We start from the raw sequence: 24,431 nt of genomic DNA on the forward strand, positions 1-24,431 counted from the left end.
GCCTCAATTATTTACTATCTATATTAATAACTTGGAGGAGGGGGCAGAGTGTAATGTATCCAAGTTTGCTGACAATACAAAAATAGATGGGAAGCCATGTTGTGATGAGGACATAAGGAATTTGCAAGGGGAAATAGGTTGAGTGAGTGGGCAAAAACTTGGTAGATGGAATTTAATGTAGGGAAGTGTGAGGTCTTGCACTTTGGTAGGAAGAATCAAGAATTTAAATGGAGAGAGACAGCACCAAGGGATCTGGGTGTTCTTATGCATGAAACACAAAAAGTTAGCATGCAGGTGCAGCAAGTAATTAGGAAGGCGAATGGAATTTTGGCCTGTATTGCTAGGGGGTTGAAGTTTAAAAATAGGGAAGTCTTGTTACAAGTGTACAGGGTGTTGGTGAGGCTGCACCTGGAATACTGTGTACAGTTTTGGTCCCTGTATTTAAGAAAGGATATACTGGCATTGGAGTCATTTCAAAAGAGATTCACTAGGCTGATTCCTGGGATGAAGGGGTTGATTTATCAAGAACGGCTGAACAGGTTAGGCCTTTATTCATTAGAGTTTAGAAGAATGAGGGGTGATCGTAGAGGATTCTGAGGGGGTTTGACACGGTAGATGTTGAGAAGATGTTTCCACTAGTGGGGAATCTCAAACTACGGGACAGAGTTACAGAATAAAGGGGCACTAATTTAAAACTGAGATGCAAAGGAATTTCTTCTCTCAGAGGGTAGTGAATGTCTGGAATTCTCTATCCCAAAGAGTTGTGGAGGCCAGATCACTGAAAGTATTTGAAGAGGAGGTAGATAGATTTTTGAAATATCGGGGAGTTGAGGGCTATGAGGAGCTGGCACGAAAGAGGAGTTGAGGCCTGGGGCAGATCAGCCCCATGATCTTATTGAATGGCGGGGCAGGCTTGAGGGGCCGAATGGCCTACTCCTGCTCCTATTTCTTATGTTCTTATGTAAATGAGTTGCCAGTCACAGCAGATGTCATTATTAGAACAACTCATAGGGACCATGTAAATTGGCAAAGGTATACAACTATATTGCAAATGGGTGGCCAACACAGATACTGAATTTAGAAATCAGGCCATTTTATATGCGTAAGGATAAGTTGCCTGTTGTGTTATGTGGGGAGCCAGAGTTATAATTCCTGAAATGTGCAGATTGCAGTTGCTATGTGACCTTCATGATCACTTAGGGGTGAGCTTGACAAATATTTTAAGCAGATTAATGCCTCTGTTAAAATGAGGAAAAGGAATTTTTGTTTGGTATGTCAAATATTTGTAGGCTACCATCACACAGTGAAAGTTTCAAGATCAAAATATTGCATTCTAGCCCTAAGCAGGATCATCGAATCATACAGAACAGAAGGAGCTGTTTAGCCGACTATACCTGTGATGGCTCTTTTGTTGGAGTTTTCCAAGTTATCCCACAGCCCTGTAATTTTTTTTCTCTTTAGATATTTATCCAATTATCTTTGGAACGTAATTATTTGGTCTGCTCCTGTCACCTTTTTTGCAGAGCATTCTAGAACTACTCACTATGTAAAGCAACGTCTCCTCTTGTTTGCCAATATTTCTTTTGCCAATCACCTTAAACCTGTTTCTGGAAACAGCTTCTCTTGATTTACTCTATCAACACCTTTCATAATTTTGTACAGCTCTATCAAATTTCCCCTTCAACTTTGCCGCTCCAAAGAGAATAGCCACAGTTTCCCTGGTAGTTAAATAAAAGTATACTCCCGTGTATGGCAAAGACGCCTCTATAAATCTTCAAGTGTTTACTGACAACAAGTAGGTAAGCTATTGGGATCCTGGTTTTAATTCCCAGCCCCAAACTGGTGGCAACAATGAGGACCCCTCTGATCAAGCTGCCTTTCTGCCCTATTCCAATATTGAGCCGGCGTGTGTAACATCCGCAGAAAGACAGCAGGGTCATGGAATCAAAGAACCACATAGCACGGAGAGGGGCCATTTGGCCCATCCCGTCTATGTCGGCCCACCGGGAGAGCTATTCACTCGGTCCCAATTTCCCCTGCTCCGTCCCCATAGCTCTGCAATTTTTTTTTCCCCCCTTCAAGTATTTATCCAATTCTCATTAAAATATGCAGAGATCAGGCCACAATTACACCACCAGAACCTGATCTGCCATTTTAGTCTGGGCCTTGAGTTGGGAAGCAGTAACATGGCCTCTCCATTAGGCCAGACCTGCCGGGAGGTGTACTGTGGGCCGGAAGCAGGTTGATCAGTTGTCCCGTATTTTAAGGGATTGTCCCTTATTTTGACTGCCCTGCACACCTTGCTCCCTTATTTCTCGGACAGCCTGTGGGGGACTGAGCCTGGGAGTCTGCTCTTGCCTTTGACTCTTTTCTTTTCATGAGCATGCGTGCTCAGGGGGAGATCTGATCACCTCTCCACCACTCCCCCTGCTCCCAGGATCACCAGCACCCCCTCCTCTAAATCCATGGTTAAAGTATCCCTCATTTTATTTCATAAGAGTTGATCACTCTAGCTGGTAAGTTGTTAATTTGAATTTCAGGTGCTTTTTTTAATCGGTCAGGGGAGGAGCAGGATTGCTGCTCTATCAGTAAATGTTCTTTCTTCTGTCCTGCTCTCCCCTACTCTTATGAAACAATTATAAAACTTTCAAAGCCCTTGAAGGGAAAGATTCATCCACTACATGTTCTGCCAACAGACACTCAGTGCTGTAAAATTTCATGAGACTGCCATTCATTAATTAAGTCTAAGAGACCCGACACAGTGGCTCTGATTAGCAAGCTCATCCCTTTGAGCCATAACATGTCAGGCCAATGTTTCAGCTTTCAGTGAGAGAACGTCAACTTGAATCATCAACTCTGTCCCTCTCCAGACACTGGCTGACCTGCTGAGTATTCCCCTCAGTCCTGATTTCCAGCACCCACGGTGTTTTACTTTTTGTTTTCAACTTTTTAAAAATAAAATTTGTTCATGGGAAGTGGGCACTGCTGGCTAGGCTGGCATTTATTGCTCATCCCTAGTTGCCCTTGTTCAGGGAGAGTAAGTAGTGCAGCAGCTGGATTTTCACAACAATCGGTAGACTTTTAATTCCAGATTTTTATTTCATTCAAATTTCACCACCTGCTATGGTGGGATTTGAACCCAGGCCCCCAGATCATTATCCTGGGTCTCTACTAGTCCAGTGACAATGCCACTACGCTACCTCCTCCCCCACATCATTGGTTAGAAAGTATTTAGACAGAATACCAACTCTTAATGATATAGAGTATCCTTGGGGGAAAAAAAGAACTTGCATTTATTGAGCGTCCTTCATGATCTCAGGATGTTCAAAAATGCTTTACAACGAATGAAGTACTCCTGAAGTGTAGCCGCTGTTGTACTGTAGGAAACACGGCAGCCAAATGTGCATGTAGCGAGCTCCCTAAAACACTGTGAAAATGACCAGATATCTGTTTTTGTGATAACAAAAACAGAATTACCTGGAAAAACTCAGCAGGTCTGGCAGCATTGGTGGAGAAGAAAAGAGTTGACGTTTCGGGTCCACACGACCCTTCAATAGAACTGAAGCATAGTTAAGAGAGAGGTGAAATATAAGCTGGTTTAAGGTGGGGGGTGGGGGGAGAGAAGTTGAGGGTGGGGTGGTTGTAGGGATAAGCAAGCAGTGATAGGAGCAGATAATCAAAAGATGTCACAGACAAAAGGATCAAAAAGGTGTTGAAGGTGGTGATATTATCTAAGAAAAATGCTAATTAAGAATGGATGGCAGGACACTCAAGGTACAGCTCTAGTGGGGGTGGGGTGGAAAGACTAACAAGGTATTAGTTACAGATTTAAAAATAATGGAAATAGGTGGGAAAAGAAGAATCTATATAAATTATTGAGAAAAAAAAAGGGAGGGGGAAGAAACGGGGTGGGGATGGGGGGAGGGGGAGTTTAAGATCTAAAGTTGTTGAATTCAATATTCAGCCCGGAAGGCTGTAAAGTGCCTAGTCGGAAGATGAGGTGCTGTTCCTCCAGTTTGCGTTGGGCTTCACTGGAACAATGCAGCAAGCCAAGGACAGACATGTGGGCAAGAGAGCAGGGTGGAGTGTTAAAATGGCAAGCGACAGGGAGGTTTGGGTCTTTCTTGCGGACAGACCGCAGGCCCACATGTCTGTCCTTGGCTTGCTGCATTGTTCCAGTGAAGCCCAACGCAAACTGGAGGAACAGCACCTCATCTTCCGACTAGGCACTTTACAGCCTTCCGGGCTGAATATTGAATTCAACAACTTTAGATCTTAAACTCCCCCTCCCCCCTTCCCCACCCCGTTTCTTCCCCCTCCCTTTTTTTTTCTCAATAATTTATATAGATTCTTCTTTTCCCACCTATTTCCATTATTTTTAAATCTACAACTAATACTTTGTTAGTCTTTCCACCCCACCCCCACTAGAGCTGTACCTTGAGTATCCTGCCATCCATTCTTAATTAGCACTTTTCTTAGATAATATCACCACCTTCAACACCTCTTTGATCCTTTTGTCTGTGACATCTTTTGATTATCTGCTCCTATCACTGTTTGCTTGTCCCCACAACCACCCCACCCTCAACTTCTCTCTCCCCCCGCCCCCCACCTTAAACCTGCTTATATTTCACCCCTCTCCTAACTATGCTTCAGTTCTGTTGAAGGGTCATGTGGACCCGAAACGTCAGCTCTTTTCTTCTCCACCGATGCTGCCAGACCTGCTGAGTTTTTCCAGGTAATTCTGTTTTTGTTTTGGATTTCCAGCATCCGCAGTAGCTTTTTGTTTTTATCTCTGTTTTTGTGATGTCGGCTGAGGGATAAATATTGGCCAGTGCCATAGCATCTTTTTATGTCCACCCAAGAAGGCAGACAGGGTCTGAGTTTAACACCTTACCTGGAAGACAGCATCTCTGGCAATGCAGCACTCCCTCAGAGCTGCGTGGAGGTGTCAACCTTGATTTTTGCGCTCAAGTCCTGGAGTGGAACTGGAGCCACAAACTTCTATCTTCAGGACAGGAATGCTGCCACCTCTGTTACCTGACAGAAGAGGCAAGGGAGACTCCTCAAACTCCTGAAAACCGTGCTCAGGAATTCTGTCCCCATCTTCCCCGGCGCAAAAGTTGGTGACTAGCCTGCCTGCACTTGGCCGGCTCATCCTGCAGGGGTCAGGTCTTTAATTGGCTTATGACAGGCCTTCTACCCCCATTGGAAAGGAAGTTCCGCCTCTAAGAGCAGCTGGCCAATCAGATGGCTGGCAGCCCTTCTGTCCCAGCAGTGCCACTGGGAGCTGTGTCCACTGCTGGTACTGCAGGCAGTACTTACAGATAAACCCTGGGGTCTCACTGGGCCAGGTTGGCAGGCCCCTGGCAAGGTGAATGGAGGGTCTGGAATCAACAAGGTGGGGAGGAGGGGAAACACGGGCATGTGAAAGACCTTGTTGGAGGGGGGGGTCCTTCGATGGGCACAAGGTGCCTCACTAGAGGATAACATGCCCCTAGCCCGGCCACAATGCTCGCCAGGTTTTACTGGGTGGGCTTGGACACTCGATGCTGGCTTCCCCCATCGTTGGTAAAATCCTAGCAATGGCAGGGGAGGTCCTTAAGAAGCCATTAATTGGCCTCAGTAACACTCATTTAATACATAACCAAGGCTGAAGGGAAGTGGATAGAATGGGAGGAGACAAATGTTCACCATCTACAAGGCACAAGTTAGGAGTGTGATGGAATACTCTCCACTTGCCTGGATGAGTGCAGCTCCAACAACACTCAAGAAGTTTGACACCATCCAGGACAAAGCAGCCCGTTTGATTGGCACCTCATCCACAAACATTCGCTCCCTCCACCACCGACACAGCAGTGTGTACCATCTACAAGATGCACTGCAGGAACTCATCAAGCCTCCTTGGGCAGCAGTTTTGAAACCCATGACCATGACCATCTAGAAGGACAAAGGCATCAGACACATTGGAACACAACCACCTGGAAGTTCCCTTCCAAGCCACTCACCATCGTGAAATGTATCACCCGTTCCTACATTGTCACTGGGTCAAAATCCTGGAACTGCCTTCCTAACAGCAGTATGGATGTACCTACACCACATGGACTGCAGAGGTTCAAGAATGTAGATCACCACCATCTTCTCAAGGGCAATTAGGGATGGGCAATTCGTGTTGGCCTAGCCAGCAACGCCCACATCCCATCAATAAATTTTTTAAAAATCACTAACACCAGCACTGACTAGTTGGGCTGAATAGCCTGTTTGTGCTGTATCTTCTGTGTAAAACAGGACCCAATCTGACCCACTGTGTTCCTATTCCCAAGCTAGTTATTAAGGTCAGTAATATCAAATTAGAGCAGTGACGAGCTGCAGAAAATATGTGCTTGTGGAGGTGGGAGTCATGAAATTATCCTTTAGCAGTAGTGGGTGATGGACAATCGTGAATTGTCAGTCTCTTACACACCCATCCTGTGTGGTAGGTCACCAAAATCAAATTCCACCCCCATGGCTTATAACTATAAATTGTTATTTTTTTTATTGTATTGCTTTCAAGCAGTCACTCAAACAACAGGCCAGAGGAAAACAGTCATGTAACTTCCAGTAATTAATGTTGGATACACCAATGTTGATAGAGTCAACATCTGCACTGTTTTTCTTCTCCCCTGTCAGTGGGGTCATGTCTGAATGGGAGCCACACTTTTGGCAAGCAAGTTGTTTCAATATGCTTGTATTTGTTTTAAAGGCAGAATTCCCACCTATGTACTTATCATGAATGAACAGAAATTAAAACTATTGTCGACATTATTGATAAATGTGTTGTATGTTAAAGAAGATTTGCATTTATATAGTACCTTTTATGATCTCAAGGTCGTTCCAAGGCACTTTATAGCCAATGAAGTACTTCTCATGTGTACTGCTGTAATGCATGGAACTGCAGCAGGCACTTGCGCAAAGCAAGTTCCAACAAACAGCAATATGATAACAACCAGATGTTGGGTTGAGGGGAAAATGTTGACCGGGATAATCTTTTTTAAATAGTGCCGTGGGATCTCAATGGCACCTGACAGGCAGGGCCTCAGATTAATGCCTCATCCAAAAAGATTGCATCTTGCTCAGTATTATACTAGAGTGTCAGCCTTGATTATGGTGCTCAAAGTATTTGGAGTGGGACTGGGACTCATGATCTGCTGATATAATGGCCAGGTGTACTACCCACAGAGCTAGAGCTGATAAAGGAAGCTAAACGCCTTAGTAATTTAATATAATCTATAAAATAATAATACACAATGAATTATACAAAGGAGCAACAATTTTTGTGACTTCACATTTACAAAGTGAACACATTTACACTTTTTAATATTACAAGAACAAGTAGAGAAAAGTGCATCAAGCTTTTTAAATTAACAATTTACTAATATAATTGAGTATCTCAATCATACAAAATAACACTTTTTCCAGTTACATTTGAAGCATTTAAAAAAAGGGGCTGGTCGGACATAGTTAATTGGTGCACAGAGCTGCTGATAGGTTGAAGGGGGTGGTGGAGGAGGTGTTAATTTTGCGACAGACGTACATACTTTCATTTTACTTATTCTTCCCTGTGGTGGTAGATCTAATGTTGTGAGGATCTGGGTTCCCTTATCCCTCCATGTGGTCCCTCTGCAATCCTCAGTCCTCGTGTAATTTAGAGATTGCCTGATCCTTCAGTTGCAAATTATTCACCACCATCTCTTACCCCCACACAACTCCCAGTGTCTGGAGATGACTTGTGGTTGGTAGCACTTCTTGTGGGTGGCAATACATAGGAGTATATAGGTATTACAATGCAGAACCAGGCCATTCTGACCAACATATCTTTGCTGGCACTTAGGTCTACATGCATCTCCTTCCGTCCAACTGCTGCCCTGGTGGTGAACAGTGGCATCACAGCGGCCTGGGCTTTTGATTGACTTATACCAAAAGCACACGGTGAGATTGGTCCACAAAAGATTTTGAAGGAATTCTTCAGAAGGTTGACAATGATGTTTGATTAAATATTTTTGGAGTGTTAAAGCATAAAAATGTCCAGACAAATAAGAGAAAATTATTTATGTGGCAGTTTTTGTTTTACATTTAAGTTTTTTAACATATATGATTAAGGAGTTTCCTTTGTCTTCCCTCTTTTAAAAGTCATATCCTACCATGGCTTCTGCCTATGTGGCTGTACGACCAATAGTTCCACCGACACACAGTGACAGCACAATGACTGTGCGTCTCCTAGATGCACAGTGGCAGCAGTGTGTACCTTCTACAAGATACACTGCAGCAACTCATCAAGGATAACAACCCACAACCTTGACCATCTAAAATCACAAGGACAGCAGATAGAAGGGAACACCACCACTTGCAAGTTCCCCTCCAAGTCACACACCATCCGAACTTGGAAATATATTGTCATTCCTTCACTGTTGCTGGGTCAAAATCCTGGAACTCCCTTCCTAACAGCAGCGTGGGTGTACCTACACCACATGGACTGCAATAGTTCAAAAGGGCAGCTTACCACCACCTTCTCAATGGGAATTAGGAGTGGGCAATAAATGCTGACCTAGCCAGCGAAGCCCACATCCTGTGAACAAATAAAAAAAACTAGGATGGCAGCCCTTCCAGTTCCTCCTCCTCCTCCTCCCCTGCACCACACACTTTTTGACACCTCCATTCGATGACATGGGCAACATTGGTCTCTTGACAAGGTGGTGAACTGTGGAAAATATTCCCATTTTCCCAACTGTCGCCATCATGATACTCCACCATTTTGTGCCTTAAACGCTTCTTTGTCAAGTGAGCCAAGTGGCCGGGGACAAAATTCTCTTCTCAACTAACCAGGACGGTGGAGGGAGTCGAGAAGTCACGGTGGGGGCGGTTTTGCTGGATGTTAAAATGCACCTTCCACGTTGGTTGTGCCATTCTGCTCTCCTCGGTCTGCTCCGCTGAGCCAAGCCTCGGCTTCCTTGCTTGTGCCTGCGGACAAGGCCTCCAGTTTCCTGCCCTGCTGCACGAATGCCACACTGACGAAGAGCTTGCTGCTGGAAGAGCTGTGCGAGACGTTTGATTCCTTTTTCTTCAGCCACACCTTAACAAACGTCCTGAACCCCTGCCCCACGAAAATATACAGCAGGGGGTCAAAGCAGCTGTTGGCCACGGCCAGACACAAGGTGGCCACGACGGACTTGCGGAGAACGTTTTCCAGGTCGCAGTTGGTGCGGTGGTGAACCAGGATGTGCAGATGCACCGTCCTTTGCACATGGTAAGGCAGGAAGCAGAGCAGAAACACTCCCAGAACCAGCACAATCATGGCCACGTCCCTCTTGACCCGCCTTGACTGCCAGCTGCTTCGCATTAAGCTCTTTATCATCAGGCTGTAACACACCAGAATGGTCATGAAAGGGACGAGGAATCCAATGGCCAATGCAAAGTAATTCATCTTTGCGATGCGGGTCCAGGACACCTTGAGCACCGGCTCGAAGCACTTGATTTTACCGTGGAAAGCCTGACTCCCGGCGTTCAGGAACGGGGCCGCGCTCACAGCCACGAACAGCCAGATGGCGATGCACGCTATGATGCACCGACGGAAGGTAAATATCCTCTGGTGCCTCGTGTGATGCACCAGGGACAAGTAGCGCGATATGCTCAAGCAGGTCAGGAACAAAATACTGCAGTACATGCTGACATAGAAAGTGTAGGTGGAGAGCCTGCATAAAAAATCCTGGAATGGCCAGTCACCGTTTCTGAGATAGTAGACAATCCGCAAGGGGAGGCTCAGGACAAAGAGGAGGTCAGCGACAGCAAGGTTCATTAGGTAGACGGTGCTGGCATTCTTACTCTTTGCAATGCGGTAGAACACAAAGAGGGCCAGTGTGTTCGAGAGCAGGCCAACGACGAACACCATGCTATACACGGTGGAGTAGACCCAGTATTTGTACTCTTCATTTTCCAGGCAGACTGATCCATTCATGTGCGATGTGTTTGTCATTGTAGAACTTTCGTGAGGGACTGCGCTGGTCAACATCCTTTTGTCTCTGTTGAAAACATCAATAGGCATTTTATTAGTCAGCGGTGAGGTCTTAGCCGCGCTCAGTCTCTGGGTCAGAAGGTCGCGGGTTCAAGATCCACTCCAGAGGCATCAGCACCTGACCCAGGTCAACACTGTCAGTGCCCTACTGGGGGAGTGCAGCACTGGCCCAGGTGCCATCCTTTGGTTGAGATGTTAAACGGAGGGCCCCCTCTACCTTCACAGGTGGGCATAAAAGGTCCCACAGCGCTATTTCAGAAAAGGGCAGCGGGAAGTTCTCTCCTAGCTGTGTCTTGGCCAATATTTTATCCAGCAAGCAATAGCGCTAAATCAGATTATCTGGTCATTGTCATAATTCTGTTTGTCGGAACTTAGAAACATAGAAAATGGGAGTCTGAGTGGGTCATTCAGCCCTTCGAGCCTGCTCCACCATTCAATATGATCATGGCCGATCCTCTATCTCAACGCCGTGCTCCTGCTTTCTCCCCACACCCCTTGATGCCTTTAGAGTCCAGAAATCTATCTGTTTCCTTCTTAAATATATTCAGTGACTTGGCCCCCACAAACTTCTGTGGTAGAGAGTTCCACAGGTTCACCACCCTCCTGAGTGAAGAAGTTTCTCCTCATCTCAGTCCTCAATGGCCTGAGACTGTGCCCCCTTGTTCTAGACCACCACCCCCCTCCCCTAGCAAGAGGAAACATCATCCCTGCATCCAGTCTGCCCATCCCCATCAGAATTTTATACATTTCAATGAGACCCCCTTTCATTCTCCTGAACTCCAGTGAATAGAGGCCTAGTCAGCCCAATCTCTCCTCATACGACAATCCTGCCATCACAGGAATCAGTCTGGTGAACCTTCGCTGCACTGCCTAGTTTGCAATGTGCAAACTGACTGTCACATTTCCTATATTACAACAGCGACTACACTTCAAAGGACACTTCATTGGGATGTCCTAATAAGATACTTTGCAAATATAAGTTCTTACTTTCGTTTCATATGTTAAATGGGAAAGAAAGACTTGTGTTTACAGAGTGCCTGCTCAGATTTCTCAGGCATATCCATTAACTACTTTTATTTAAAGAATTAAGTTGCACACAACCACGGCGAGGAAGGTTAGTGCTGGTGAATAGAATTATTCACATTTCAGGCATTCAGTATCAGCATCAAATAGAGTCAAGAAAAGCAAAACCAGATACAGTGTAAAGCCTCCTCTCCTCTGTAGTAACAGCATGCTTTACCCCTAACCTGCTGTTACTAGTGGGGTACTGTAAGGGTCAGTGCCGGGGCCACAGCTGCTCGTAATCTACACAAATGATTTGGATGTGGGGACCAAATATTTCCAAATTTGCTGAGTGGGTGAGCCTAGAACCAGTGGTCACAGGCTCATAATAATGGGGAGGCCGTTTAAGTCTGAGATGAGGAGGAATTTCTTCACTCCGAGGTTGGTGGATCTTTGGGATTCTGTAACCCAGAGGGTCGTGGAGGCTCAATCATCGAGCATGTTCGAGACAGAAATCAATAGATTTCTAGATACTAACGATATCAAGGGAGATGGGGATAGAGGGGAAAAAATTCCCTGGAGGTAGATGATCAGCCATGACCCGTTTGAATGGCGGAGCAGGCTTGGCGGGCTGAATGACTTCTTCCTGTTCCTATGTTCCTATGTTCCAGAAACATGTACACCCTGCTTCCTCATGCAATATGACTTTTTTTTTTCCCAAATCCCTCACCAGCCAACCTTGTGGCCTCACTGAATGAATCGATGGGTGGAGTTTTAGGCCGGTGGGATTCCACTGTCCCAGCCACAGTCAGTGGAGTTTAGAAGAGCTTGCCGCATTTTGCAGCCCATCCTCACCGCAAAGCGGCTGTAAAACTCCAGCCGCTGTGCAATTACAGTTTGGTGTCATAGATCCAAGACAAGTAATTGAGAAACTTTCATCTCATTGGTCTGAGGCAGACAGGACCTCGACCTCAGAGGTCTATTCCGCTGCATCACCAAGATCCACAGTGAAGGGAGTGCCCAGCTTGTTACTCTGTTAATTGTATATTAATTGTGACTAATAGTAAGTAGGTGGAATGCATTAATTGGGGTTTCATTTGAGCACACATAATGAAACTCAGAGGGAGCACGCAGTGCCCTTCTGTGATCAGTGGGCACCGGGGGCGCTGGGGTGCACCATTGGCCTCCATAACGACTTTTTTGTTTGAGTTTAAGTTTCCTTTTGTAGTTTTGCCCCTTTGTTACAGTGCCCCTTTTAAGGGGCTATCCCCTTTGTTAGTTTATTTGACCTTTTGTTAATTTATTAATTTGTCCCCTTTTTTGCTAATTGGTATATTCAAAAGAATATGGGAGAAACTTCTTGAAACTGTGGTGTAGTTAAGTTAGGAGGCGAATGCTTGTAATATCTCACTCCGTAAATAAACGTAAGACTGAGGCTAAAGACTGGCTCCAGTATCATCCGTCACCAATTGGCTTTGTGGAATAAAACAGCTCTGACTGCTCTGAGGGTGGTAGCCACTGATGCAGTCAATACACATTCAGCTTCACTCGGACCCTAATTCAAACTGTACTGTTAAATGGTGACAGTGAGGTGAACATGCCAATGGTTCCAGTAACTGGTCAAAAACATCTGTCACTCTTAGGCGGGGAGAGAGGGGAGGGAGAGCTACATTTCTGCTAAGCATTCTTCTGGTACATTTTATTGCCGATAAGGGGACAAACTGATAGAGAAGATAATTTTTTTTAAAAATCGTTCATGGGATTTAAGCATCACTGGCAAGACCAGCATTTACTCCCTTGAAAAATAAAATGGTGGTGAGCTCTCTTACTGAATGGCTATAGTCCTTGTGGTGTAGGTACATCCACAATACCTATCCAATTAGTTCCACACTCCACTTCCCTTTCCTTATAGCCCTGTAAATTACTCCTTTTCAAGTACTTATCTGATTCGCTTTCAATAGTTACTATTGAATTTATTTCCACCACCCTTTTCAGGCAGTGCAATTCAGATCATAACAAATCGTTTAGTTAAAAAAAAAATCTCTTCTCGATTCTTAAGGCATAAATCTAAATTATCACTAAAACAAATTATTTGGTCACTGCTGTCTGTGGTGGCTTGCCATGTTGTCTACATTACAACGGTGATCACATTTCAAAATGACTTAATTAATTGTAAAATGGTCTAAGACATTCTGGGGTCATGAAAGATGCTATTCATGCAGGTTCTTTCTTTCTATATTGAGTAACCCTTTTTAACGGTGCATCCATTAGCATCGTTAGCATTGAAGCCACACGTAATTAAGCCTTGTTCTCTGGTCAGAGCACAGAACAACTGGGAGAATTTGAAGCCAGTCACTAAGCCATATGCCCAAATACATGCTGCAACTATTTACTTTGCACCTTTAATGTAGGAAAACATCTGAAGCTGCCTGCAGCAAACCCAGTGAGGCGTTATATGTTCATGGGATGTGAGCATTGCTGGCTGGGCCAGCATTAATCCCATTCCTAACTGCCCTTGAGGAGGTGGTGGTGAGCTGCCTTCTTGAACTGCTGCAGTCCATGTGGTGTAGGCACACCTGCAGTACTGCTAGGGAGAAATTCCAAGGTTTTGACTAGCGATGAAGGAATGGTGATATAATTCCAAGTCAGAATGGTGTGTGACTTGGAGGTGGTGGTGTTCCCATGTGCCGGTTGCCCTTGTCCTTCCAGGTAGAAGTCATGCATTTGATAGGTGCTAGTTACATTCTTAACGCTTTCTTTACCAGGACCTTGGGAGTGTGAAACTCCCTCTTTCACTCAGTCTTCCCTTCCTCCCTCAGCCAACAGACTTCTAAGGAGCCTAAGTTGGTGCCATCTAACATTGAACCTCTTGACTCACCTCCTCTACTCTCCCTTCTCTTCAGCTTTTTTCACTGCAGCTTCTGGTCTGTTGACCAGCTTTCCAAATGTGAAATGGCTGTCGTAGTCCCAACAATGCAATCTAACAGCTGGGAGAGCTGATGTCGGAGCTGGGCCGATATCAAGCCAGTGCCCAAAGCCAGTTGTATGGGAATCTTTGGTCTGCTTAAATATCCTAACGATTAGCCCATTGAAAATGAGTGGGTTGCAACAGCTGACGACACACCACATAATACAGGTTAAAGTCATTTGTTACTCATATTGTGATTTCAACACAAATGTTAATTGGCTGGGAGGACAAAATATAACAAAATACAGGATTCCAGGACATTCCAGAATGGTGAAATGCACCGGTTCAGAAATGTTGAAAAGTTCGTCTGCACTTCGACATGAGAAACCATTTCTACTGGTGGGAGGTCAATAACCAGAGGGACGCAGTTATAAGATAATTGGCAAAACAACCAAAGGAGAGGTGAGGAGAATTGTTTTGCACCGCGAGTTGTTATGATCTAGAACGCACTGCCTGAAGGGGTGGCTGAAGCAGATTCAATAGCAACTTTCAAAATTTGAAAAGGTAACATTGGCAGGTTTATGGGGAAAGAGCAGGAGAAACGGAGCTAATTGGATAGATCTTTAAAATTGCTAGTATGGACAGAATGGGCCAAATGTCCTCCTTCAGTGTTGTAACATTAATTCATTCTAAAAATTTGTGACAGCCATCAGCTTCCATAAGCCAGTAGAACAAATTAGTCAGCAATTTAGTGTTCAATTAATAGTTTTTGAGTTCAAAACAGCAGCCTACTTAACATTATGGTATTTTCAACACAGTGTAAAAGGCAACACTCACATTTCAAGTTGTCTCCAAGTGATTAGATATGTTGGACAGCTACTGGCTGGTGTCTGTCCTCCTGCTCGAACTCGATTACAGCTCTACTTCCACAACATTTGGCACTGCTATTTATCTGAGTAAAAGCAGTGTGGTCAACAGTGCAGTCCCCGCCCACACAGCTTCCACAACACACAGCAGCAGCTTCCAGGAGACGCTGTGTCAGGAGCACCATGTGCAGCAGGGAACGAAAGAAAACCTAGTGAGTTGCAAAAAGCCAAAACACACAGACGTAGGCATCAAATTCACCGTTCTGAGCCAGAAGTACAAACTGATCAGCCCGGTGCGAACCAGACAGGTGATTTTCTCTTTCAAAGTTAAAGATATGCGGCTGAGTTATTCCTTTGCTCCAGTGGATACCATGCAGGCATTTCTTTAAAACCCATACATCGCCAAAACTTCATTTTGACTAAAATATACCAGCAAAATAAAAAGAGGAAAGGTGCCAGACAACCAGAGCCATCAGTAAAGAAGACTTCACAACAGCTGCAGAGGAATGATCCTTGCAGTTATCCTTTTCATGGTGCTTAAAGTTGTTTTCATTCTTTTTACCCTAATAAGGAAGGTTATGATGTCTACAAATCTTACAGCTTTCCTGTTCACGGTTCGAGTTCTGCTTTATAATTTCCCTTTGCCTTTCCTCTATTTTTTTAACCTAGGCCTTTTGAATTGCTGCAATGAGAAGTGAGGGGACATTCAATTTAAGTCTTTAGCCAAGCCCCAGTGGGTTGTGGGCTGAAGTCCCACTCCACAGGACTTGGAACACAGAAGTCCTGGCTGTCTCCCACCACACCACCCTCCCCCTCCCCCTCCCCCAACCAATCCTAAGCACATACTGTACTCTCAGAGGTGATATCTTGTAGATAATATGGTGAACAGTCCGCTGTAAAAAAAAAATCCCAAGGCTTTATCTCAAAAAAGGGCAGGGGTGTTCTCCTGGCCAATATTTATCCTTCAACCAATATCACTAAAAATCATATTGTGTGCTCATTAACACATTACTGTTTGTGGGACCTTGCTGTGCATAAATTGGATGCTGCATTTCCTACATTATAATAGTTGCTACACCTCTTTTGGCTGCAAAGCGTTTTGGGACATCCTGAGCTCAGGAAAGGCACTATATGAATGCAAGTCTTTCTTTAAATGCAGTTACTCATATGTTAATCCTCTCCCCTCCATGCTGTTACCATATTTATTTTAAACAACTTAGTTGCTCCGTATGAATAGAGTTAGAGGGCTTTTAGATAAATGTATTAAGTATGCATCAGTTCCCCTTGAAATAAATTTGAGATTCCTTGTTTAATTAAGATCCCACAAATTAGAAATGCTTAGTACTTTTTGCCACTTTGGTGCAGCAGAGCAAGAAGCCACAGGTTCAGAGCTGTAAAGGTTGGGATTTGGGACAATGTCGGGGAATATTTCTTTACATAGAGGAGGCACTCAATATCTGGGCAGGTTGCCAGGAAACGGTGGTTGAGGCTAGTATACTAGGGACTGTTACAATCCAGTCACACTGCAATGAGAAGGCAAGGTATAGATATATGGAAGGTTGAGATTAAATATGCTGAATACACTTCCTTGAATGGAACCAAGCTCACCAATTTTGTGAATTCAAATTTATTAGCTGTGTAATGATCTTGAGAGAGGCCAGTAACTTTTAAAAAGAAATTTGAACTCCCAGTTATTAACTAAAAAAATTACTCCACAAGTTTTCATGATTTATACGAAAACATTTACTGTACAAGAGTTAAACAAAGCAAGTACTAATAACTTAACATTACATATTGTAAACATTTATTCTTTAAGCCCTGAAATCTCGACTGCGCACTCCTTGTTCTAATGTTACTTCCACCCAAAGAGTTCCCCTACACTTTACAGGATCTTAGGGGTTCCTTCACTTCTCCTGGAACTAAACCAGAGTGTGCCACAACTCTCAGGAATTCACTTTGATTTTCCTTAGTGTTCCTGCTATCCTCTGAGGTGTGAGATTCTTTGGAGTCCTTCCACTAGCATTGGGCTAAGGGGCCCTCCAATTCTCTTTAAGCAGTTCACGATTGTGGACACCCTATCTCCAACGTAGGCCTCATTGCTTTCTTGCTCAATGATTCCAAAACCCTTGGTGAAAGCAAAATACTGCAGATGCTGGAAATCTGAAAAAGAGTCATATGGACTTGAAACGTTAACTTTGTTTCTCACGTGCTCTGAAGAAGAGTCATACGGACTTGAAACATTAACTCTGTTTCTCTCTCCACAGACCTTGCCAGACCTGCTGAGTTTTTCCAGCATTTTTGGTTTTTATTTCAACACCCTTGGTTTTTGATAGCTCTTTTACCACTAGTCTACAGCTTCTGGCAAATTGTCTCTCCGCTTCTCAAAGCTGCTTCTAGGTTCCAACTGCAATGGTTGGCAGCTTCCTCTCTCTACCTGTTTCCAAGTTGTTCTAGTTCCAGATCTTAACTGCCTATATCTGTGAGAAAACACACACATAAACCCAAAGCAAAAGGTTACCTTCCTGCAACCTATCTCCATGGGAACATGGCACCCCTGGGATGTCCCAGATAGAGATTTCAACTAATTATCTTCACCTTCGAAAACCTGTCCTTTGATCCAAAAAGTATATGGATACTTTAGGACCTTCCCTTGTTATCAGTTGCTTTCCAACCTTTTATGATCATGAAATTACATGAAACTCTAGGAGACACCTGCAATCTTACCGGGCTCACTGGCTCCATTCCAAAGGCAAGAGAGGATCACCTATTGTTTATTATTTTTACACCTCTAACTATAACCTCTTTAAGTTATCACGGACCGTTCTTTGAATGGTAATTATCTTAGGGGTGTTTATCAGACCCAGGTGCTTCCATTATCTTACTTTTAGAAACTTCAGCCCCCAAACCACAAGTTACGTTCCTACAACATGTGAATCATTAGATTAGACATTTTTGCAACAGCTGTTTTTGCCAGCAAATTTCAATTAAATCCATGTGAGACACGGTGACTCTTATACCCTCCCAGATGGACGTAAAATAGGCCATAGCACTATTTTGAGTAGTAACTTGTCCAATATTTATCTTTCAACCAAAACCTTAGAAAAGATATTCCTGCCATTTATCTCATTGCTGTTTGTGGGAGCTTATTATGCATAGTTCGCTGCTGATTTTCTTACCCTACAACAGTGACTATGTCTCAAAGGTTCTCTCTCTCTCTTCAAGTACTATGCCCTAAGAGGGCATTGGCAATCATGGACTTCCATGTGTTGGTCCATGGTTATGCTCGGCAAGGTACTGCAGTGCTACTATAGGTGTCGCCCTATAGTGACTGGGAATCCTGTGCTCCCTAGTGGGTGAGTCCACCTTGCTCATTGCTTTGTGCTGCCATTTTGGTGGCTGCATTAAAGACTGACATTTTCACCTTAAAACTGTTTGTATTGTGATCCTGTGTTTGTGCCAAGCTGAAAGTCAACACATTCAATAGGCATGCTGGCAGCACGGAGCACATTCATGTCCATCTCCAATGTAAATTGGTGAGTTTATTTGGCACTTATACTTGGATTTTGACTTTGATTTAGTCCACAATATCACAGGACTGCAATAGTGGAAACTATGGCAGCCACACGTCAAGCACTGAAGCAATGGTGCTCAGGGACAATCGAGACAGTCAATTCATTTGATCATTGGCGTCAGAATTGAATTTACACTTTGACACTTGATCCCAACTTTGCCCCCTTCCTTGGTGATGGCTTCACATTGGAGAAGAGAACCAAGGTTAGATAGGGAGCAGCTGTCCCCCTTAGTTGAAGGGTCAGTCCCAAGGTGGCATAAGTCCAAGGTGAGGGGCAGTAGGTTTAGGGGGGATGTGAGGAAAAACTTTTTTACCCAGAGGGTGGTGACGGTCTGGAATGCACTGCCTGGGAGGGTGGTGGAGGTAGGTTGCCTCACATCCTTTAAAAAGTACCTGGATGAGCACTTGACACGTCATAACATTCAAGGCTATGGGCCAAGTGCTGGTAAATGGGATTAGGTAGGTAGGTCAGGTGTTTCTCACGTGTTGGTGCAGACTCGATGGGCCAAAGGGCCTCTTCTGCACTGTGATTCTGTGATTCTGCGAAGGTTAGTCCTCTCTGTGGAATCAGAGACACAGCAGGTGAAGGGACATCTCCAGCCCTCACTGCCCAACAAAAAGTGAACTTATTGGACTTTATGCTATGGTAGCTAGTGAATTACTGCCCTGTTATATTGTGCAACTCCATTGTCAAAGCACCTATGTCACTTGCTTCAAAATGGCAGAGCATCCACCTACATTATACTTTCCAGGCCATGGGTGTCCACCTCTTAGACCTGACTGATTTTGGGTTGCAATCAGATGAAAGGCATGAGGATCTGCATCAAATGTTGGATAAAATCCTTTTTCGAGGATAACCTCTTGCAGAAAAGTTCAGATTCAGAAACGCTCAGTCATCAGGGTTGACGTCTTGACAAGCATGAGGAGATGTCACTCTCACTGGAAACATGGTGGTTCTACTTTGGCTACAACTCATTCACCCTAACCTCCCAGAGGTACAGCATCGAGCTCAGCTCACACACCCTGGCATCCACCAATCCAGAGGTCTCCCAATCCTTGGATTCGCTGTTAGATGAGATTCATACATCTGCTGCTGCCAAGGCTCTCCGAGCTGCTGCTTCCTCCTTCCAGGAGCAATGGACCATTTCACCTTCACCTAACAAGACCAGACTCCGTAAGGCCCCTTCTCCATGTACATGACAGGTGTCTTGCCCATTATGCAGGCAATTGGGTGACCAGATAAGCATTTTCTCGGCAAACATAAATTTCTGCCAGACCAAGACCACCAATAAACTCGTAAAGGTAGCTGCAATCTTGGACGAGGATAATAATGATAATGTCTCGCACGCTCCTTTATACAAAGGGGATGGGGCACCTGCTGATATCTCATTGGAATCAACTGCACTCCATGTACAGATCTGTCACTCATCCTATTTAGAGACATTCTTCGAGCACCATGCTATTTGGATAACCATCAACAATGGAGCTACTGGCAAATGATCCATGCTTCCACAGCTATGAAACTTGATGTTCCAGTCAAGAGTTGATCCCAGTCTGCTCAATAGGCTGATGGCTCCTCCACCTTTACATGTTGTTAATGAAACACACTTCCCTCTGTCCAGAGACCATCATAACCTTGCCTTTGAAGGCCTGGTCATGGAGAACCTTAATGTTGAGGTACTTGCAGGTACTCTGTTCATGGAAACCAATGATGTGTCAATTCGACTAGTCAAACGCCCAGTGCTGGTAGGTAACTCTACCATATGTTTATGGATCTCATCCTCCCTCTAGCCCATGCAGAGTGAGACAAGCCCATGCACCTTGCCCCCCCTCAAAGTCAACAAGAATCTGGCCAGGGGATTTCATCAAGATTACCCCACCTGATGATTTTGTGGCCCTCATGACGTTTGCAGTTGAACTGTCCTCTCTTCCTTTAGAATCATAGTGTAACAAGCTGCCCAACAGTTGGCCTCTATCGCTTGTTTTGACTAGTGTCGCTGACGAGATTCGCATCTCGAACCTCTCCCTTGAACTGGAAATCCTGCCTTGTGATGCTCATTTTGCTCAGATACGATCTGTTTTCACCCCCACCACCTAAGATTCTGAGCCTTATCAGATGACATGGCACAGTCACTTTGTAAACAATGCAAACGTAAGCACTGTTATGACCACAGCCGGTGTTAATTTTAGCCCAAACCAGATCCCAGAGGGAAAATTGGCTTACGGACCATAACCTTTTTTTTCGCATTCTGAAAACGAGATGACGACGTCCTGATCTCAGCAGTAAGATGTCCAGTAACACTTTGGGGATTTTAAACATTAGAAGTATAAGTTTTATTAACAAAAATAAAAGAAAACCTAAGCACACAAGATTACAGTTACATAATTAAGGCTAGTCTTACAAAACATTCCCCCAAATCTCTCTAATTGTTCAAACCCACAAATAAACACCTTCCAGGCAAGACTCCCTTAAAGATGTCTACTATAAAATCCAATAATATTACACAAGGCAAACTGCTGTAGCTTCAATAGTTGCGTAACCCTCTTCCACTCTGCGGTGGAATCCAATTCAGAATAAAACTATTTGCTGCAGCCCAAGATTTTTCTGGCTTGATTGGATGAGTGATTCAAACTGCATCCTCCCTCCGTCCAGAGCTCTAGCTATCTCCAAACAGCTCCAGTTATCTCCAGCCATCTTTAGCTCGACAGCTATCCACAGTAACTCTAATAAATGTTGGAGCCTTTGCCCAGCTTGAAGATGCGGGATCACTTGTGAGATGCCTTAACCCATTATTTCTCATGAAGGCGTTGAATGAGGGTGTTCGACTTATCGCAGCATTTAGCTGATCTTGGGCACTACAGAAAGCCGCAACCATCATTCATGCCAGATGTCGTCTCAACTTACGCAAGATTGTCCAGTGGAAACATATCACTGCTACATATCTAACCAATGCCTTTTACCAGACGCCATTAGCATGATCGTCCATGAATTGGACACACCCTACAAAGATGTTCATGTATACACTTGAATCTACCATGGGCATGCCTGGATCTGAAACTGCCCTTGAGGAATTGACATGCCATTGTCCTAGATGATCTTCTAGTGGAGGCAATGGTCATCAAACTTGCAGACAACCTCTTCTGTAGTGGTAACAGTCCTGAAGAACTCCTTCACTACTGGCGTTATGAACCTTGGCCAGACCCCAGGATGTGGGGTTGGGGGTGGGTTGAAGGGGGGTGGGGAAAGATCTGGTTAGGAACCAATAACATTTTATTTAAAATAGATAAAGTTCAAGATTCAAGACACTTACTAAGTGAATAAAGCCACAAGATTGCATGGGTTTTGAACAAATAAAAATAAAGTTTACTATACAAGGTCAGAAAGATAAAATAATTTGCAATATCTATCTTATACTCTAACATTCAGGGTACTATGAGGTACATGTGAATTAACAGGCGAACTATGGTCGAACACACTACACTACAGAATAAATGGCAGATGTGACCAAACCTGATTCCATGGATTTCCCAACAACCCACTCAGACATTTCTCACATTGTGAGCCAACCAATCTCACTGAAACTTTGTTTTTCTCACAAGGGTTTCCAATCTCCAAACTTGAAGATTTCACCTTGGAATTCCTCTTCAAAAGTTACTCCAACGTGAGCATCTTCAACAATGACATACCTCGCAGGGTTTCAATCTCGCTTTCCGAGATTCTTTTCCCCTGGATCCCTGAGTATACTCATGCTTCACTTTCCGTGCATAATCTCAGATCTTTGGCCATGCCAAGCAGAACACCACTGCTCCAAAGGGGTACATTTGCCCCAGCGGCCCGTAGCATGGAGTCACCAACCTCGGGCAGACTTCTCAGGTCCCTTCTCATGCCCACTTCACTCAAAGTCTGCTCCCTACAGCTCTTTCTTGAATTCAGAGCCTATTACTCTGCTCCTTTCCATAACTTCACTTATGGGACCTATTTCTGTCCCCAGGATTTGTGCCTTGCCTGGGACTTCCTTTTGGGATCTCTCCCCGTCCCCCTCCCTTGTTTGGGACCTTCTCCCTGTCCTCTCCCATGCCCTGCTCCCTGGGACACGTAGAAGATGATGGTGCTCTGTATCAAGTCATCTGACCTGCATTTTTGCACAATTTGGTTCCTGTTTTTCTGCACAGGGCTGGTCCCTGGCTTGAAAAACATAGGAAAAAACCCAATTGCGCACATGTGGCCATTTCCCGGCTAGTGCATGTGCAAGAGGCCCAAGGTTCATCAGGAACCGGAGTTTCCGACCTCTGAACTGAACAAAAAGCTAAGTATAGGTTTCTTAACATTGACAATGTGTACTACATGCTCTTTTATGATGTGAACTGTGGTTATCTGCCCCCCCTAAAACTGTTATCTGCCCTAAGACTACAACTACCCTGCATGGATTTGCACCTTGCAAGCTAGCCCACACCGCCTGGCCACCCTCCCTACCTGCTGTCCACCTGAGAAAGTTTCTGACATGAGATCATTCAGCGGAGCTTAAAAGATGCTTTCAAGAGCCGACCCTCAGTGTGATTCTTACACTGCCCCCTTGAATGCTGTTACCACTGGTCGCCAGTCCAATGAACGGATCGAGTGGGCAGATGATCTCCTCACAAGCTTTCAGTTGGCACAATCTGCTCTTTCACCTACTGAAACCATCACCTTTTCCCGTCCAGGCAATCAATTCTAGGCCCGTCACAGACAGAGCTGTTAAGAAGCATCCATCCTGTTTGTGACCCATGGCAACAGACTCAAACTTGCTGGTTTTCTCAGTGCCAAGCTGATTGGCCGTTAAATCACCTAGTTGCCTTGCGAAATTGAAGCTCTATCCATCGCTGCTCCTCTCAAGCACTCCAGTCCCTACATTTTGCAGTATAAGCATCATCCCCTTGTCCCCACAGACAGCAGACTTTGTGTACCAGCCTCTGAGAAACCGTGCAGGGGAGAACATTCTGCCATTTCCATGTCACTACCTTCTTTTCCACAGTCAGTTGCTACCACGCCTCTGTCTGACACTGAGCTGGATCTGTGAATCTTCCTTCAGATTCTGCAAGTGCAATGCACCTGACTGTGAGGACTCCGTGTGCCAAGTCCGTTCCTTCATACACCAGATCTCAGCTCCTGCCGTTCACTGGATACCCATAGGTGACATCGTGCCAGGCTCCATATGACTCCCTTTCACCAGCAGGCCAGTGTGGCTGGCTATCCAGTCTGATTGTCCCCTCCTTCATCGCGTACATGCCCACCTGTTGCAAGGCACCTGCCCTTCATAGAAGCTTACCAACATTCCCGATATTAGACACTCCCTCCGAGTTGCTACCATTGTATGAGATGGTTTGCTGGTCGCTCGGTGCGATCAAGCCCTTGCCCCCTCCAGGGAATGCATTATCATTCCATGTGATATTCTGGGGGGTCTCATCACCGCCCGCCACCTATGCCTTGGTCATCCATCATGCAATGAGCTCAACTTGGTCACTCGCCGATACTTCTACGCGTCCGACATGGGTGCCTCTGTTGAACAGGTTACAGCTGGCCATACTTGCACTGCCCTCCAAACAATCCCACACACAATCGTCCCCTAGCTTTGTTAAGTGACTCTCCAGAGGCGGTTGGCACCTCATTTGCTGCTGATGTTATCAAGCGCGATCAACAACTTGTTTTTGTTGTATGAGAGTGTGTCACATCTTACATTGCCACTTGCATCATTACCAATGAACAACATGACACCTTGAGGGATGCTGTCCTCCAGTTGTGCATTGGGTTTAGTCCACTGGATGGACCCTTGGCTGTCATATGGGCTGATCCTGCCCATGGTTTCTCTGCCCTGTTAGGAGACAAGCTGCTTCAGGAATACCGCATTGCCATTGAGCTTGGGAGATTGAAGAACCCCAACAAGAATCCACTAGCAGAGAAGGTCTTACTGGAATTGAAAGATGAGCTACTACACCATGAACCACATGGAGCCCCAATCACATCTTTAGCACTGTCCATTGCCACCACAAGACTTAACTCTC

General features: G+C 44.8%; 1 protein-coding gene across 1 annotated transcript; it reads right to left on the bottom strand.

The window, feature by feature from the left end:
- Positions 1-7,237: 7,237 nt before the first annotated feature.
- Positions 7,238-14,963, bottom strand: LOC144693999 (cysteinyl leukotriene receptor 1-like). The gene is made up of 2 exons (XM_078564287.1): positions 14,793-14,963; positions 7,238-10,052 (listed from the first exon to the last, which is right to left on the bottom strand). The coding sequence occupies exon 2, from the start codon at positions 10,040-10,042 to the stop codon at positions 8,909-8,911; it is 1,134 nt and encodes a 377-aa protein (XP_078420413.1). The 5' UTR covers positions 10,043-10,052; positions 14,793-14,963; the 3' UTR covers positions 7,238-8,908.
- Between the last annotated feature and the right edge of the window lie 9,468 nt (positions 14,964-24,431).

The sequence above is a fragment of the Cetorhinus maximus genome, chromosome 19 (assembly GCF_964194155.1).
Source record: "Cetorhinus maximus chromosome 19, sCetMax3.hap1.1, whole genome shotgun sequence".
Lineage (NCBI taxonomy): Eukaryota > Metazoa > Chordata > Chondrichthyes > Lamniformes > Cetorhinidae > Cetorhinus > Cetorhinus maximus.

Coding starts and splice junctions, on each gene's coding strand:
- LOC144693999 (XM_078564287.1), bottom strand. CDS start 10,042: ATGTTGACCAGCGCAGTCCCTCACGAAAGTTCTACAATGACAAACACA.